The sequence below is a fragment of the Aspergillus flavus genome, chromosome 6 (genome assembly GCF_009017415.1).
Source record: "Aspergillus flavus chromosome 6, complete sequence".
Lineage (NCBI taxonomy): Eukaryota > Fungi > Ascomycota > Eurotiomycetes > Eurotiales > Aspergillaceae > Aspergillus > Aspergillus flavus.
The window spans coordinates 2,473,972-2,486,278 of NC_092410.1; the positions used below are offsets into that span (position 1 = coordinate 2,473,972).

The 12,307-nt window shown below is 49.2% G+C and overlaps 6 protein-coding genes across 6 annotated transcripts; 2 read left to right on the top strand and 4 right to left on the bottom strand.

Annotated features, from left to right (window-relative positions):
* Positions 1–341: 341 nt before the first annotated feature.
* F9C07_1792262 (uncharacterized protein) lies at positions 342–1,141 on the bottom strand. Its single transcript, XM_071508382.1, has 2 exons — positions 931–1,141; positions 342–867 (listed from the first exon to the last, which is right to left on the bottom strand). The coding sequence occupies exons 1-2, from the start codon at positions 964–966 to the stop codon at positions 526–528; spliced, it is 378 nt and encodes a 125-aa protein (XP_071367871.1). The 5' UTR covers positions 967–1,141; the 3' UTR covers positions 342–525.
* Positions 1,142–1,500: 359 nt separating this feature from the next.
* On the bottom strand, positions 1,501–2,855 carry F9C07_2170021 (uncharacterized protein). The gene is made up of 3 exons (XM_071509350.1): positions 2,505–2,855; positions 2,351–2,448; positions 1,501–2,274 (listed from the first exon to the last, which is right to left on the bottom strand). The coding sequence occupies exons 1-3, from the start codon at positions 2,691–2,693 to the stop codon at positions 1,785–1,787; spliced, it is 777 nt and encodes a 258-aa protein (XP_071367872.1). The 5' UTR covers positions 2,694–2,855; the 3' UTR covers positions 1,501–1,784.
* Positions 2,856–4,199, top strand: F9C07_2286367 (iron-sulfur cluster biosynthesis protein Isd11). Its single transcript, XM_071510823.1, has 5 exons — positions 2,856–3,428; positions 3,498–3,662; positions 3,755–3,817; positions 3,883–3,932; positions 3,985–4,199. Exons 1-5 carry the CDS (start codon positions 3,378–3,380, stop codon positions 3,992–3,994), a joined length of 339 nt encoding a protein of 112 aa, XP_071367873.1. The 5' UTR covers positions 2,856–3,377; the 3' UTR covers positions 3,995–4,199.
* A 259-nt stretch (positions 4,200–4,458) lies between these two features.
* On the top strand, positions 4,459–7,539 carry F9C07_2235829 (uncharacterized protein; the record flags this gene model as incomplete). The annotated part of the gene is made up of 2 exons (XM_071509980.1): positions 4,459–4,470; positions 4,579–7,539. 2 exons carry the CDS (start codon positions 4,459–4,461, stop codon positions 7,537–7,539), a joined length of 2,973 nt encoding a protein of 990 aa, XP_071367874.1.
* A 503-nt stretch (positions 7,540–8,042) lies between these two features.
* Positions 8,043–11,290, bottom strand: F9C07_1792577 (histone-lysine N-methyltransferase). Its single transcript, XM_041293819.2, has 4 exons — positions 10,005–11,290; positions 9,583–9,956; positions 9,324–9,523; positions 8,043–9,267 (listed from the first exon to the last, which is right to left on the bottom strand). Exons 1-4 carry the CDS (start codon positions 11,173–11,175, stop codon positions 8,547–8,549), a joined length of 2,466 nt encoding a protein of 821 aa, XP_041149023.1. The 5' UTR covers positions 11,176–11,290; the 3' UTR covers positions 8,043–8,546.
* A 523-nt stretch (positions 11,291–11,813) lies between these two features.
* On the bottom strand, positions 11,814–12,101 carry F9C07_12043 (uncharacterized protein; the record flags this gene model as incomplete). Its single annotated transcript, XM_071507749.1, has 2 exons — positions 11,814–11,831; positions 11,883–12,101. The coding sequence occupies 2 exons, from the start codon at positions 12,099–12,101 to the stop codon at positions 11,814–11,816; spliced, it is 237 nt and encodes a 78-aa protein (XP_071367875.1).
* Between the last annotated feature and the right edge of the window lie 206 nt (positions 12,102–12,307).

A 12,307-nucleotide genomic window follows, 5' to 3' on the forward strand; every position in this document is an offset into this window, starting at 1 on the left:
CCCAAGGATCTAAATCAAAATCGGGCGTTGTTACTTCCTTTTCCGCGCTACGGAAGTATGCATGGGCACAGGATGAGAGGCGTGGATTGTTTTGGGACCCGGTCCATGCCAAAATCAAGTGGAGCACGTAGCGTGGGAGCGGACACGAAAGGGTCATTTGATAGCGTCGCAAGTGCGACAAAGGATCAATTGACCAAACAGGCAATATGCAGTTGCTAGTCCTTGTTCATGTATGACCATCCCCATACTGCGTGTAACACTTCAGAGGGCGAAAAGAAAGACAGGTCCCATCGAGCCAGTTTACTGTTGGATATTTCTTTGTTTGCGATGAATTTTGGTGCCGAATTGTTGATGGAGTTCCATGAATCGCTGCAACATCAGGTTTAGAGTTGTACCATAGACGAGGACCGCGGATTGGCTCGACGAGTTTTGGGATAGGAACAACTTTTGGAAGCGAAGTGACTGGATTATTGGGTCTGCGGCCGTTCTCAGGCCCCATTGGCCCGGTGGAGACCTCCAAGGTCGTTAGCGGTCGACGGTACGTCTCAAGTTGAGGAAGAGGTGCCACTCTGCGATTTCAACATGAAACCATGTTTCCCGTGTGCATGGTCCAATGGGCATTGGAAGCGAAGGCTGGGACAAACGGCAGTCGCCGAGAGATCCGTCAAAACGTTGATCGATCCAAGGCTTGGAAATAGTCGGCTGGACAAAAGTAGCGATCGACAACTGAGAGAAGTGTAGTATAAAGGTAAAATGAAAGAAGCAACTCAGCTTCCAGAATATCTCCGATGGGACGTTACAAAGGAGGGGACTTTTAGCCGAATCAACTTCTTCTTCATCATTCGCTTCATGAAGTTTAACTATCGACTAACTATTTGTTAGCTCGTTCGTTAACTCGTTAGTGGGGGAATCGTATTAATTAAAACCTGCAAGGGTTGAAGTGAGACACCAAGCCATCAACCACATGGAGCCACTGATAAAATTATACTGAAAAGCGCCAATGAGGAAAGTACTTTCGAAGTACTAAGTAGATGCATGCAGGATGCAGAATCCGAAGGCGTTGGATAGGGGATGATACATACGATCTCGAGCTACAGTACGGAGTACTACGGAGTAATAATTACAGTAATCTATCATCCCGTGCCTGCAGTGGTCTTTGCCTTCAGGTACTGCATGTTTTAAACGGACTGTATTGAACTGCCGGAGTATACCCACGCACATAACATTGTTTATTTATTTATATCCTTACATCCATCTCCATTGCTTTTAAACATATGTATTGATCCTAACTATAGTAATTGATAGATTAAATATCGAGCCACTATTGAAGAAAATTGATTGCACAGATTCCACCTCTCCACTTGACCATGGCCTGTGCTTCTGAGAAGGACCACACAGTTAAACGACCGCAAATGCCGAGGTTGTAGCATTCCCATCTTTTTTTTTTTTTTTTTTTTTTTTTTTTTTTTTTTTTTTTTAGACATGCTCAATGTCTAAGTACACCCATACATACAAAATAAAAGCACGTGGTGGACCGCCGGACGCTTTGTGAACATCTAACAATAATGACCACTTGACCAAATTCGGTGCAGTTGAACTATGAGCAAACCTATTAAATTGCATTAAGTTGACTTGGTTACCGTTCTATGCTAAATGCATTGCACCTCTTCTGCATTCCTTACTTAAAGCTTCCAGGGTTTATACACGTACACATACACATACATATACATGCATACAGACATACATTAGTACATATATATATTTATTATGAGACACATTCACAATCATGCTTGGTCTATCTTCTTGCGCACACTTTTCACCTCCTTTTCCACAGCCTGCATCTCGACCACCACACTCGCCAGCTCAGGCAAGGGCCCCCCCACAGCCTCCGTGAAAGACTTCTGAGCACTACGAAGAAAAGGTGACACCAAGATTCCGTACCATCTAATGGGGTCGGAAGAACGGAGCGTCTTCTCTGAAGATCTAGGCTTTGTCTCTGTCGGCTCTTGCGCCCCAGGGTTACCCGATGAAGTTGTGGAATCTTCGGCCTTAGGGTCACACTCCTCAGGAACCTCACATTCCGACGTGAACGCGTCACTCGAGTGAGATTGATTCTCTCCTTTAGTCAACTCAGACGGCTCCTCTGCACTATCACTTGTAGCTGGTTTAATAGTGAAGATGCGCTTATAGTCGCCGCGCTTAGTAGATTCATCAGACGACTCATCCACACTGGATGCCTCGACATTCTTAGTGGATGTAGGGGGTTCTAGGTCCCTGATGACGCCTCGTTCATTAGCGTTGGATGCCCTAAAAACCGACACAAACGGTGCAAGACACAGCTCCAACTTACACCTTTCTTGTTGCTTTCATACGTTCATCGTAGTAGTCTGCTCCATATCTCCGGCCTGGGGGACAGGTGTAGTTGGCTTGAGCGAGTGAGAGAAACCCCTAGTCTTGTATTAGCGATCTGTCCTTTGAGACTTGTGCTTCCAACGTTGCTGTACCGAAGATAGAGTTGTGGCGAGTTCGGCCTGTAATTTCTGATGACGATCTAGGAGATGGAGATACCGTTCTAGAAGAGTGTCCAGTGACTGCAACAAGTCTGAGGGGTCAACTACTGGAGGCTGTTTGTACTCAATGCCGGGTGATTCTGAGCCATGGCGAGATGCAGGAGGGGTGGGAATTTGCGCCATTAAGGAAACAAGATGAGATAGGGACCGGAAAGGGCCCTGTTTGACAGTAACTGGCGCGAGGTTGCCAAGTACACGAAAGGGAAGCTTTGGATGATCTCCGAGTGGACTTCTCCAAATTTATGGGGGTCGGCCGAGGAGTCCGATAACTCCGTCATCGCGCCTCCGAGAAAACCAAAAGAATTTCCCGCGAACAAGTCATTCATCACCTCTACCACTTATCGACCTCCCATATCAGGAAGTGACTCCTGATTTCCTCATATCCGTCTGGTGGTACGACTGTACTCTCCAAGCCCTGAAGAGGTGCTATCCGACCTTCATTTCCCGCGGAAAGTGTGACTTTCCTCTCAACGCCACATCCGGTTGCGGTGTTCATGGTGCTCTAACACCTTGTGAATAACTTCTTGGAATTGATATTGCCTTTCTGTTATCCTTGTCCCGATAAATTCTTGGTCGATCGTACTGTGATTGACAATCGATTTTCTTCACTATTTAAAACCCCGAGTTTTAAACGTCCGGGTTAGCAGCTTGAAGCGCGAAAGCCGAAGACAAATACGTTCTTAGGTTCTACCGAACACTATCCTGTTGAGCTTGCGATTTTCTTTTCTCTGCTCGCTACTGTTGTTCTACGTACATCTTAGTTGTTGTGATTTTTTCTCTACTCTTAGCGCTATAAAGCTAGTCATCATGTCTGTACCGGCATTACAGCGTGACACTGCCTTCCAGGTGCGATCCTTGGTATGTACTCTAGAAATATTCCCCTGTTGTGGTGGGATTGGACTGACCCTCGATTGAATTTGGGTATAGTTTCGCTCCTTGCTCCGTCAGTCGTCTCAGTTCTCCAATTATAACTTCCGCGAGTACGCTCGCCGGCGGACGAGGGATGCTTTCCGTGAACACCAACGCGAGACGGAAGACAGGAGGATACAAGAGTTGATCCAGGATGGTTTACAGAACTTGCGGATGATGAAGGTCAGTAATGGATATCTTGCAACCACGTTCTGATACCCCACCGGTTCTTGCAATACGGCTTTCTACTCCGGGATCGCTGACATATATTTTAGAGACAAACCGTCATCAGTCAGTTCTATCAAATGGACAAGCTGGTTGTTGAAGGTCAGAAGACGGTTAGTAGAGCCTATTGATGCATCACCAGTAGCCCACCGGACATGGAGCTCATTGACTTCTACAGGGAAAGCAAACTGGAAAGGAAGGGGATATTGTTCGTCAGAAAGATACTGGGTAAGATGAGTGTGAAGCTCTCGTGTTACAGACATACTAATCTACGCCACAGTTGGGATTAATTGAAACCAAAAGATCACGAATGAATAAGCGGTTGACACCACAGGAGGTTCGGGAAGAGACTTGATTTTCCAATCCGATGGGGACAGATGATGATGTGATCGAATCCAATAGACTTGAGGTGTTTCTTGTATTATTAATGAAACAGTTACATTGTAGGTAGCGCAGTCTCTTATCTTCAGAATGCCGATTCTTCCCTCATCCTACCTGCAGATTATAATGTAGAGATGTTGCCAATGTGAGTGTACTGTAGTTGTGATCACGTGATGATATCGTTCCCTTTCCCGCGACTCCATCGCATCGCGACAGAGACCCCGACAATCCCCCAAGTTGCGCTCATTAGCCAACGATCTCTTCCATTAGTCACGCCTCTTTGCTTCAGCCGCATAGTTAGCGGTACTGAGGTATTTGGCATATTCATTCTCTCTCGGGTTGCGAAGGGAAGATCGCAAAACCCCTGTTCATCATGCCACCTACTGTAGGTTTCTCCGCGGTGACATCGCTATCGGCTACCCGAATCTTCCTCATATGCAACAAGGACGGAAACTACATATTAAGGGTTATTGGCTTACTGACAATCCCATAGTTCAGATCTTCACGCTCCGGTCGTCAATTCGGCGATGGCGCCAACCGCACTAGAACCGGCCAGATCGACCACGATGTCTTCGAAGGACTTCCGGTTCGACGATGGACGCGCCAGCTACAGACCGTCTCCCAAACCCCCAAGCTTGACGGACAAGAATCATTTGTAGAAGGTCCCGGCGGAAAGCAAACGATTCCAGAACACCCAATGCCCAAAGACAGTCATTTATTAACCCCCATGAGTAGAGCGCTCCTCCGTGCGGCCCGTGCGGGGTGCATATATATTCGCAAAGCCACAAAAGATGCAGAGGACGAAGAAAAGGAGGTTACAGATGTGGAAGAACAGCCGACCTTGCAGACTGCGGAGCGTAGCTTTGTCACGCGCAAGTGGACCACGGTCCCCAGGCACTTGGAGAACTCGGAGGTCGAATTTCTTGCTAAGAGACGACCGGGCTTGCCGTCATTATACGGTGCCACGACCTCTGGTGCCAATGGCGCTGAAAATGGGTCTGCGCCAATGAGGAGGACCCGCTTCAAGAAAGTTGACCCGACAAGTGGAAACATCTCTATCTACGAGGCCTGGGTCCCGGAAGGGCATAAGATTGAAGGAGAAATCACCGACGACTCTCAACTCGTACCAGAAAACAGTGAAACAATCGTTACACCCGAGGCTCCTGCTCCTGGTACAGTTATTGAAGGTGTCGGCGTGGTCAATGCAGAAGGCGTAGTTGTGGCAGATCCAGCCTCAGCGGCTGTCATGACTCCTCCGAAGAGGCGCCCCCCACCTCCTAAACGTAAGGCGAAGGGCTTCGGGAAAGGAAGGAGGAAGAAGGTCATGTTTGCTCCTGGTGAGGGAGCAGATGCAAATGCCGTACATGGAGCCGGCACTGGAGCGGTCGATGGCATCGCCGAACCAGGTTATGGTAAAGAGGATGCGGATAGGTCGCAGATGTCAGTCGACCAGAATGGCCAGGATGAAGAAGAAGACGACGGTGAGGAGGGCGAGGAAAGCGACGAGGGCGATGAGTCAATGCTAGATGCTAAGACACCAGAGACTCCGCTTCACCAGCCTAGTGCAGAACCGACAAATGATCCAGCTTCTGGACCTGTGGCGGAACCGGTTCCTACTTCTACTGCACCCGCTACGGAATCCGTGGTTGCTTCACAACCGCCAGCTCCAAACCCTCCAGCTGTCGCCTCAGATTCATCTGCGCAAGCATTCCCGCAACCACCTGCAGTACCCACCATGCCACTCGCACCACAACAGCCCTTCCAGTCTATCCAGCCAAGTACCGATCTACCAAGCTCTACTGTTCCTCCCACAAAGCCAACCCAAGAACTGACACCTGCTGAGGATGTGGAGATGACCGATGTCAACCCAGATTTACCCGGTGTCGATACCAATGCTGCACCCTTAACCCAAACAACACCGAGTACTCAACAGCAGGCAACCCCACAGGTCATTGAAACACAGACTGAGACAACCATGGCTGCAGTCCCTGCACAACCTCAAGACATCCCGCGGGTCACTGCACCGGACCCATTCCCAGTCGTGAAGAGTGAAGATCCGACTGAGAAACCATTGGAAGTTCCTCCGATGGAACAGACTGACTTGGTAGTCCAAGCAGGTGTCGAGGACGAGAATGTGAAATTGAAACCCCCGGCTAGCCTTCCAGAGATGCCGCCACCAGAACATGCTCCTCAGCCAGAGCAGGCACTCCAGCCACAACAGACTACCCAGCCAGGACAAACTCACCATCCACAACCGACCCATCAGTTAGAAAACACGCCTAAGTTAGAGCAAGCCGCCGAACCAGAACAAGCTTCCCAATCGGAACAAATTCCTCAGTCAGAGCCAGCTTCGCATCCCGAGCCAGCCTTCGCCGCCCAGCCAGCCGGTGATATTATGGGGAACAATGAATCCAGTCTCCTGGACAGTTTAGAAGCAAGTTTAGGGCATGCTCCGGGCGTAGAGAAAGGCAGTGAAGCTCAGTTCGGTGAGCAAACAGAGGCTCTATCTGACCATAACGCCGGCCATCCCAGTACAGAGACTACCCAGCAACCTGGATCCATGGAGATAGATGTTGACACCATGGACCCGTCAACTGAGCCATCCTTGCAAACACCAGCGCCACAACCTACCGAGCCCATTGAGCCGGTGGCTGACCAACCACCCAACCAAGTCCCTGAGATTGCTACTGGAAACAGCGCAGAGCAAGCCGCAGAACTCCCTAAGGAACATACACAGCCCCCAGCAGAGACACCAATAGAACCATCAATAGAGCCTGCCACTCAAGAATTCACGCAAACTTCCGTCGAGCAGCCGGTCGAGCAGCCGGCCGAGCCTGCCATGGAACAGACTGAGCCGAAAGCGGAGGAGCCGGCCCCAGTGCAGGTAGAAGAACCACTTGGAGAGCCCCAAGGAGCACAACAACCTGAAGCACAACCAGAACCGATTTCACAACAGAGCTCAGCAGAGGACATAGAACCTGCTCCTGCTAGTAATTCAGAACCACCTGCAGCACCACTCCCAGAACCACCGCAAGAAACGCCTATCGAGCAGTTTCCACAGCCTACGGAGCAAGAAGTAGCGCAACCCTTCCTGGAAGCACCGGTGAAGCCGGCAATAGAACAAGTAGGCGAGGGAGCCGGTGTTTCTCAACCAGAGACGACACAGCCTCTCCAGGAGGATGAACCTGCGCCGCCACAGCAACCGGCTGAACCCCAGCCACCCCAGGCTGCAACTCCACCTGCACCAACCGGTACAGAAGATGCCCAGCCTAGACCCATTGAGACCAGTGAGACCAGTGAAACCCACGATTTCACTGCACCCAATTTCTCTCCGATATCTGACCTGAACCCTGAGCTTGAAAAGAAGGAGGAAATAGAAGCGCAGCCAAAAGCAGGGGAGGCAGGAGAACCAGCACCACCAGGACCTGACACTGTTCAAAACCCATCAAACTAATCTGCACATAGTATAGTATTTGCTGGGGGGGGGAGGTATAGGGTCTGTTGATTCAACTGAGATCTTGTTTGACGAGGCGTAAATCGGTGTACGGTGTTACAAATAAATATATGCCGGAATGGGGATTTGGACTTTAGGACCAGGCATATTTGGATCCATCACATGTTGTATCATAAGAGTATTCATAAGTCATAACCTCGTATAAAACACACCCCTCCCGCTCCCGCGAAGAGTCGTATATCGCGGAGGCCAAGAAGCGATTGAAAACAAATCATGCCATTTAATGCCTTGTGTAAGTTAGTAATGGTTCCGACGTTCAAGTGATTGTAAACTAGTCACAAGTCGTCGGATGGGCTGTTGAACATGACTGGTAGGATGGGTCTACCAAGTTATAAATATATATTCTAGTATAACATGCACTTGCATATCGAGCTCTCCACCACAATGCCACAGGGATTGACGATCTCATTAGCAAAGTAAAAGTTCATTCAGTTAAATAAACCAGCTAGTGATAGACAACATCAAACTAGACAACTGAACTTATATCCCATCGACTATCCAGCCAGGAAGGAAGTAACATTACAACAATAACATCGCCTCTGCAATTCAGGTCTCGTAACACAGCAACATCAAAACCAGTGAACAGGAGTATTGGACACAAGAAGAAAGACAGATTGCCGTCAGATCAAACCAACGTCGGACCCAAAGTCGATCGATGACGACGCAAAAGGTGAATAGTGGAAGCAAAAATAAAACATTAGGCCAAAATACAAGGGTAACTTATCATCAGGAGGGGAAGAACTAGCAGGGATTGTCAATAAAAAAAGGGATAGGGAAAAAAAAAAAAAAAAAAAAAAAAAGGAAAAAAGAAAGAAAGAAGATGGAGCAAGCTCCCCAAGAAGTTAGAAGAAAAAGATAGCCGCGGAAGAAGCAGTATTCACACAGTAGATCGGCCCAGGATGAAGTCACCTGAGGTATTCCTATGTAGCCAACGAGCCCAAAATTGATTATGCCTTGGTGTTCTTGGCAGCCTTGCTTGCTGCCTTCCCCCGAGGACTGGTCTCTTTGGCTTTAGAAGTACGCTTGGTAGGACTTTTGGGCTTGGTATCTTCCTTTTTCACTGTACGTCTGCGAGCGTTCGTCCCTTTAGCAGCCTGGAGGATTTTCGCTTTAGTCTTCTCAGATGGACGGCTTAGTTTAGATGTCAATGGCGTTGACTGGGTTTTATTTTTCTGTGCCGGTTTCCTGGCACTCGCCGGGGCTCTGGCTTTAGTCTTTGTGGTTTTGACCTTTGGCAGCTTAACTTCTTTCTTGGATTTGGTGTTATCTTTCTTCACCTGCCGTCGTGTTGGAGTTGCCGTGGCTTTCTTGTTTGTCGTCTTGGAGGTTTTTGTGCTGACAGTTGTTTTCAAGCTAGTTCTCGATGCTGTAGTTGCTTTAGAAGCAGAAGCGCGTGCTTTAGAAACAACTTTCTTCACACCAGACTTGATGGACTTCGAACCAAGAAGCTGTCGCTTATTGACGCGCGAAGTCGATCCATTCAATACCTTCTGCTTGGTGATGCTGGCCTTTTCATTGTTATTCTTCGAACTAGATTTCTTCTCGTTTTCAGCCCTCAGTTCTTTCTCCTTTGAACGTTGCTCTTTCTCCCGCGGCCGTGGTCCCAGGATACCGCGGCATCTGTCCGATCCACACCGGCATTGCTGAACGTTTTTCTGAGAGTATGGGCTGCAAGAAACAGGTCAGTATCGACAATCCCGATTTACACGGTAAGGTACCCTTACTCAAAATTATAGTCATAGGTCAGTTCGTCCCCGGTCATTATTCCACGATCACCAGCAAAAAGCGCCATACGCGGCTTCCCCGCGACTGTCCATTTCTCCATCCGACAGTTGGGCTCGCAAGAATGGTTTACGAAACGAGCGATAGAGCCCCTGGTAGCATCGATGATCATGTTCTGATCAAAGTACATTAGGTAGTAGCACTGATAGCGGTCAATAAGTCGCCCGTCCACCAGAGAAAGCGTGAGCAAAGGATGCATACCTCGTTATTCTTATAAATCGTCCTCATTCGTTTCTCACATTCCGCTTGCGTTATGATTTCCCCTGTGTACTCCACAATGACCTGGTTAGGCTCGAATGTGCGGTTGCTACGAACACCGTATCCTCGGTCTTCCGTCTTGATGACTTCGACTCCAATATTGTATTTTCCGCCAGCCTTGGTTCTCTGTTTCAGTTCCTCGAAATTCCGATTTCCACACTCGGGGCCCACACCACAATTGGTGTCATCACATTCGTAGAACATGTAACGGTTCTGACATTCCTCGTCACAGCCAGTCTCTTCTGCACACATGCACTTGGATAGCTCCAATGGCTTGTTTGCTCGCCATATACTGGATGCTTCCCCGACAAAGACATCTATTCCACAAGTTAGCCATCATCGCGAGTTTCTGCTGGCAATCATACTCTTGTTTGTCTTTCTCCACTCATTGGGTTTGGGCTGACCAGAAGGGAGCGGAGAAAAGATATCGAAGGGGAGCTGGAAATCTCTTCCCTGCTTCAAGAGTCGATCTCCTGCAAACATCGGCATAGGAAGCAGTCTGCGTTGTGTGGGACCTTGACTTTTGCGCTTTGCATTTCTGCTCCTACTCTGCAGGGGCCGAGACTCTGTGTGTTCCTGGCCTGTGTACAATCCATGAGCTAACCAGCGCTTTGTCCTGGACCGAACCACAGGCTTGGGAGCCTCCTGCACGGCTTCTTCATTTTCCTGGATTTTGACAGGTAGATCGCTTTCAGAAACACGCCTCTTTTTCGCCGCAGGAGCCTCGCTGGCAGCCTTGGTCGGTTCCTCCTTGGGTGCAGTAGTTCGAGGTCGTAAACTAGCCCGCCGGCCAAGTTCTTTACCCTTTCCCATCACGTCACGCGAGCGTTTTCCCAAAACGCTGCTAGCCCGGCCAACAAGGTCTGAAGCCTTCTCTAACAGACTCAAACGAGACGAGCGTCTGACTGGCGACTTGATTTCTTTAGCCGTTACAGTAACTTTGCCCTTATTGCCGTGCCCTTCTTCAGTCAGGATCCGCTCTACGCGCTTCCGTAAAGTGCGTTGTTGCAGTGACGTGCCCATGTCACTGGCCTGCAGCTCTTGCGAGGACTTAGAAACTGGAGTATCTGGGGCCAATGGATGGTCCCCTTCAGTCTCCATATTGCCTTGTGCCAGTGTTGCTTCACTCCAGGACTCCATGACCGCTATGCTGTGGCGCAGGTGGGAGGCCTGGGACCTCTTTCCGCCTTCAGCTTTATCGACTAGAGTCTCACCCGAGACCACAGGGTTATTTTCGCCAGCCGTAGACAAAGTCCCTTGGTTATCTATCTCCATGTCGCCATCGAGTTGTGCCTCCCCCCGTAAAGAGGCGCGTGTTACACGTGTAGATCTTCGCCGTACAGGCGGCTTTTCCTCGGTAGACGCGTTTTCATTGTTGCTGGAAGTCTCCGAGCGACTGTTCTCGGGGGTGAGGAGTTGTTCTGAATACTCAAAGGCCATTGTGTCGTCAGCGGGCTCGTGCGTGTGCTTATTGAGGTCTGAAAGGGTTGCGGGAGTCGCGGGAGGCGCGCCGGCTGATCTAAGTTGACTTTCCATCCCAAGGGTCTCGGGATTGATTTGCGGTGAGTATTTGAGACTGCAGGGGGGAGGGAAACCGCCCGGAGGAGCGAATCGATAGTGCCTTCGAGGGCCTTATGCGTCAAATAAAGAGGGGGGCTGAGATCCGGCTGAGCTGACCTGATTTCCCACGTATGGGGGTCGAGGTGGCTGCCTCTTATCAGGACTGACTGTGTTAGGGCCTACACTTTGGGGATCATATTAGAAACTCAAAGAAGAAGGCTCTGACGCGCAACTTCCGACTGGGAAATGGCGGCGAGAAGGCTGGCTTGAGGGGCACGGGCGTGGTATGGAGAGGGAATGGGGGAGAAGAAGAGGAAGGAGAGATGCGGAGAGGGTTGAAGAAGTCCGTATCGCAGGCACGGCGGAATGCAGAACCAAAAGGGAAGCGAGACAGCCAGCAGGACTGAAGTTCGGCCCCACGCATAAATTCCCCCTGAGGGTAAGCAAGAGTAACACTCAATGTGATTGGGGTCCAATTGTTTGGTCTCGGACCAGAGCATACGCCACTACTAATCTATACCCTTCCCATCCATCCCATTTCTGATATTGCCCTCTCCCATCGCCGCCTACCTCAGCTGTCATGGCTACCTCCAGACTACATGCTCGGCGATCTACTACGTGCCATTTTGGACCTGGATGGATTATTCATAGTCTATCTGCAGCTTAGGGTTTCGATATCATACAAAATATCCCTCGTATAACGTAATATCAGAGTCAAAACCAACAATTGCCTCAAAGAAGGATTCCTCGAAGGGGACAGAAGAAAGGAACCGAGTCACAAGAAGGAGAGTGTAGAAGAAAGCACAAATCAATAAACCAAAGGCGCTTGGTTCGACGTGTATATAAATCGCCTTGAAAGACCGGGATGGGAAGGAGGGAGAGAAGAAGATATGCCTATTCATACATGCACGAAGAGGCTAGATAAACCTAAATAAATAAATGAAAGAGAATAATGAAGGACCGTAAAGCCGTTATTATTTGAATGTATCCTTAGAAGAAAGAGAGAAACTAATGATGGCTGATGCCAGAGAAAGGTAGAAGAAGAGCCCTATCTATAAAAATAGTGTCTGGTGGGCACTCCATGGAGTAATTGCGAGGATCGTTACTG

Excerpts from the sequence above, each read along its gene's own strand:
- F9C07_1792262 (XM_071508382.1), bottom strand. The coding sequence starts at position 966 with ATGTGGTTGATGGCTTGGTGTCTCACTTCAACCCTT. Across the intron at positions 868-930 it reads GGTGTCTCACTTCAACCCTT|TCGATAGTTAAACTTCATGA; the intron begins GCAGGTTTTAAT and ends ACAAATAGTTAG.
- F9C07_2170021 (XM_071509350.1), bottom strand. The coding sequence starts at position 2,693 with ATGGCGCAAATTCCCACCCCTCCTGCATCTCGCCATGGCTCAGAATCA. Across the intron at positions 2,449-2,504 it reads TCGCCACAACTCTATCTTCG|GGGTTTCTCTCACTCGCTCA; the intron begins GTACAGCAACGT and ends ATACAAGACTAG. Across the intron at positions 2,275-2,350 it reads ATGAAAGCAACAAGAAAGGT|GGACCTAGAACCCCCTACAT; the intron begins GTAAGTTGGAGC and ends AGGCGTCATCAG.
- F9C07_2286367 (XM_071510823.1), top strand. The coding sequence starts at position 3,378 with ATGTCTGTACCGGCATTACAGCGTGACACTGCCTTCCAGGTGCGATCC. Across the intron at positions 3,429-3,497 it reads CCTTCCAGGTGCGATCCTTG|TTTCGCTCCTTGCTCCGTCA; the intron begins GTATGTACTCTA and ends ATTTGGGTATAG. Across the intron at positions 3,818-3,882 it reads TTGTTGAAGGTCAGAAGACG|GGAAAGCAAACTGGAAAGGA; the intron begins GTTAGTAGAGCC and ends TGACTTCTACAG.
- F9C07_1792577 (XM_041293819.2), bottom strand. The coding sequence starts at position 11,175 with ATGGAAAGTCAACTTAGATCAGCCGGCGCGCCTCCCGCGACTCCCGCA. Across the intron at positions 9,957-10,004 it reads GTGGAGAAAGACAAACAAGA|ATGTCTTTGTCGGGGAAGCA; the intron begins GTATGATTGCCA and ends CTTGTGGAATAG. Across the intron at positions 9,268-9,323 it reads ACCTATGACTATAATTTTGA|CCCATACTCTCAGAAAAACG; the intron begins GTAAGGGTACCT and ends TGTTTCTTGCAG.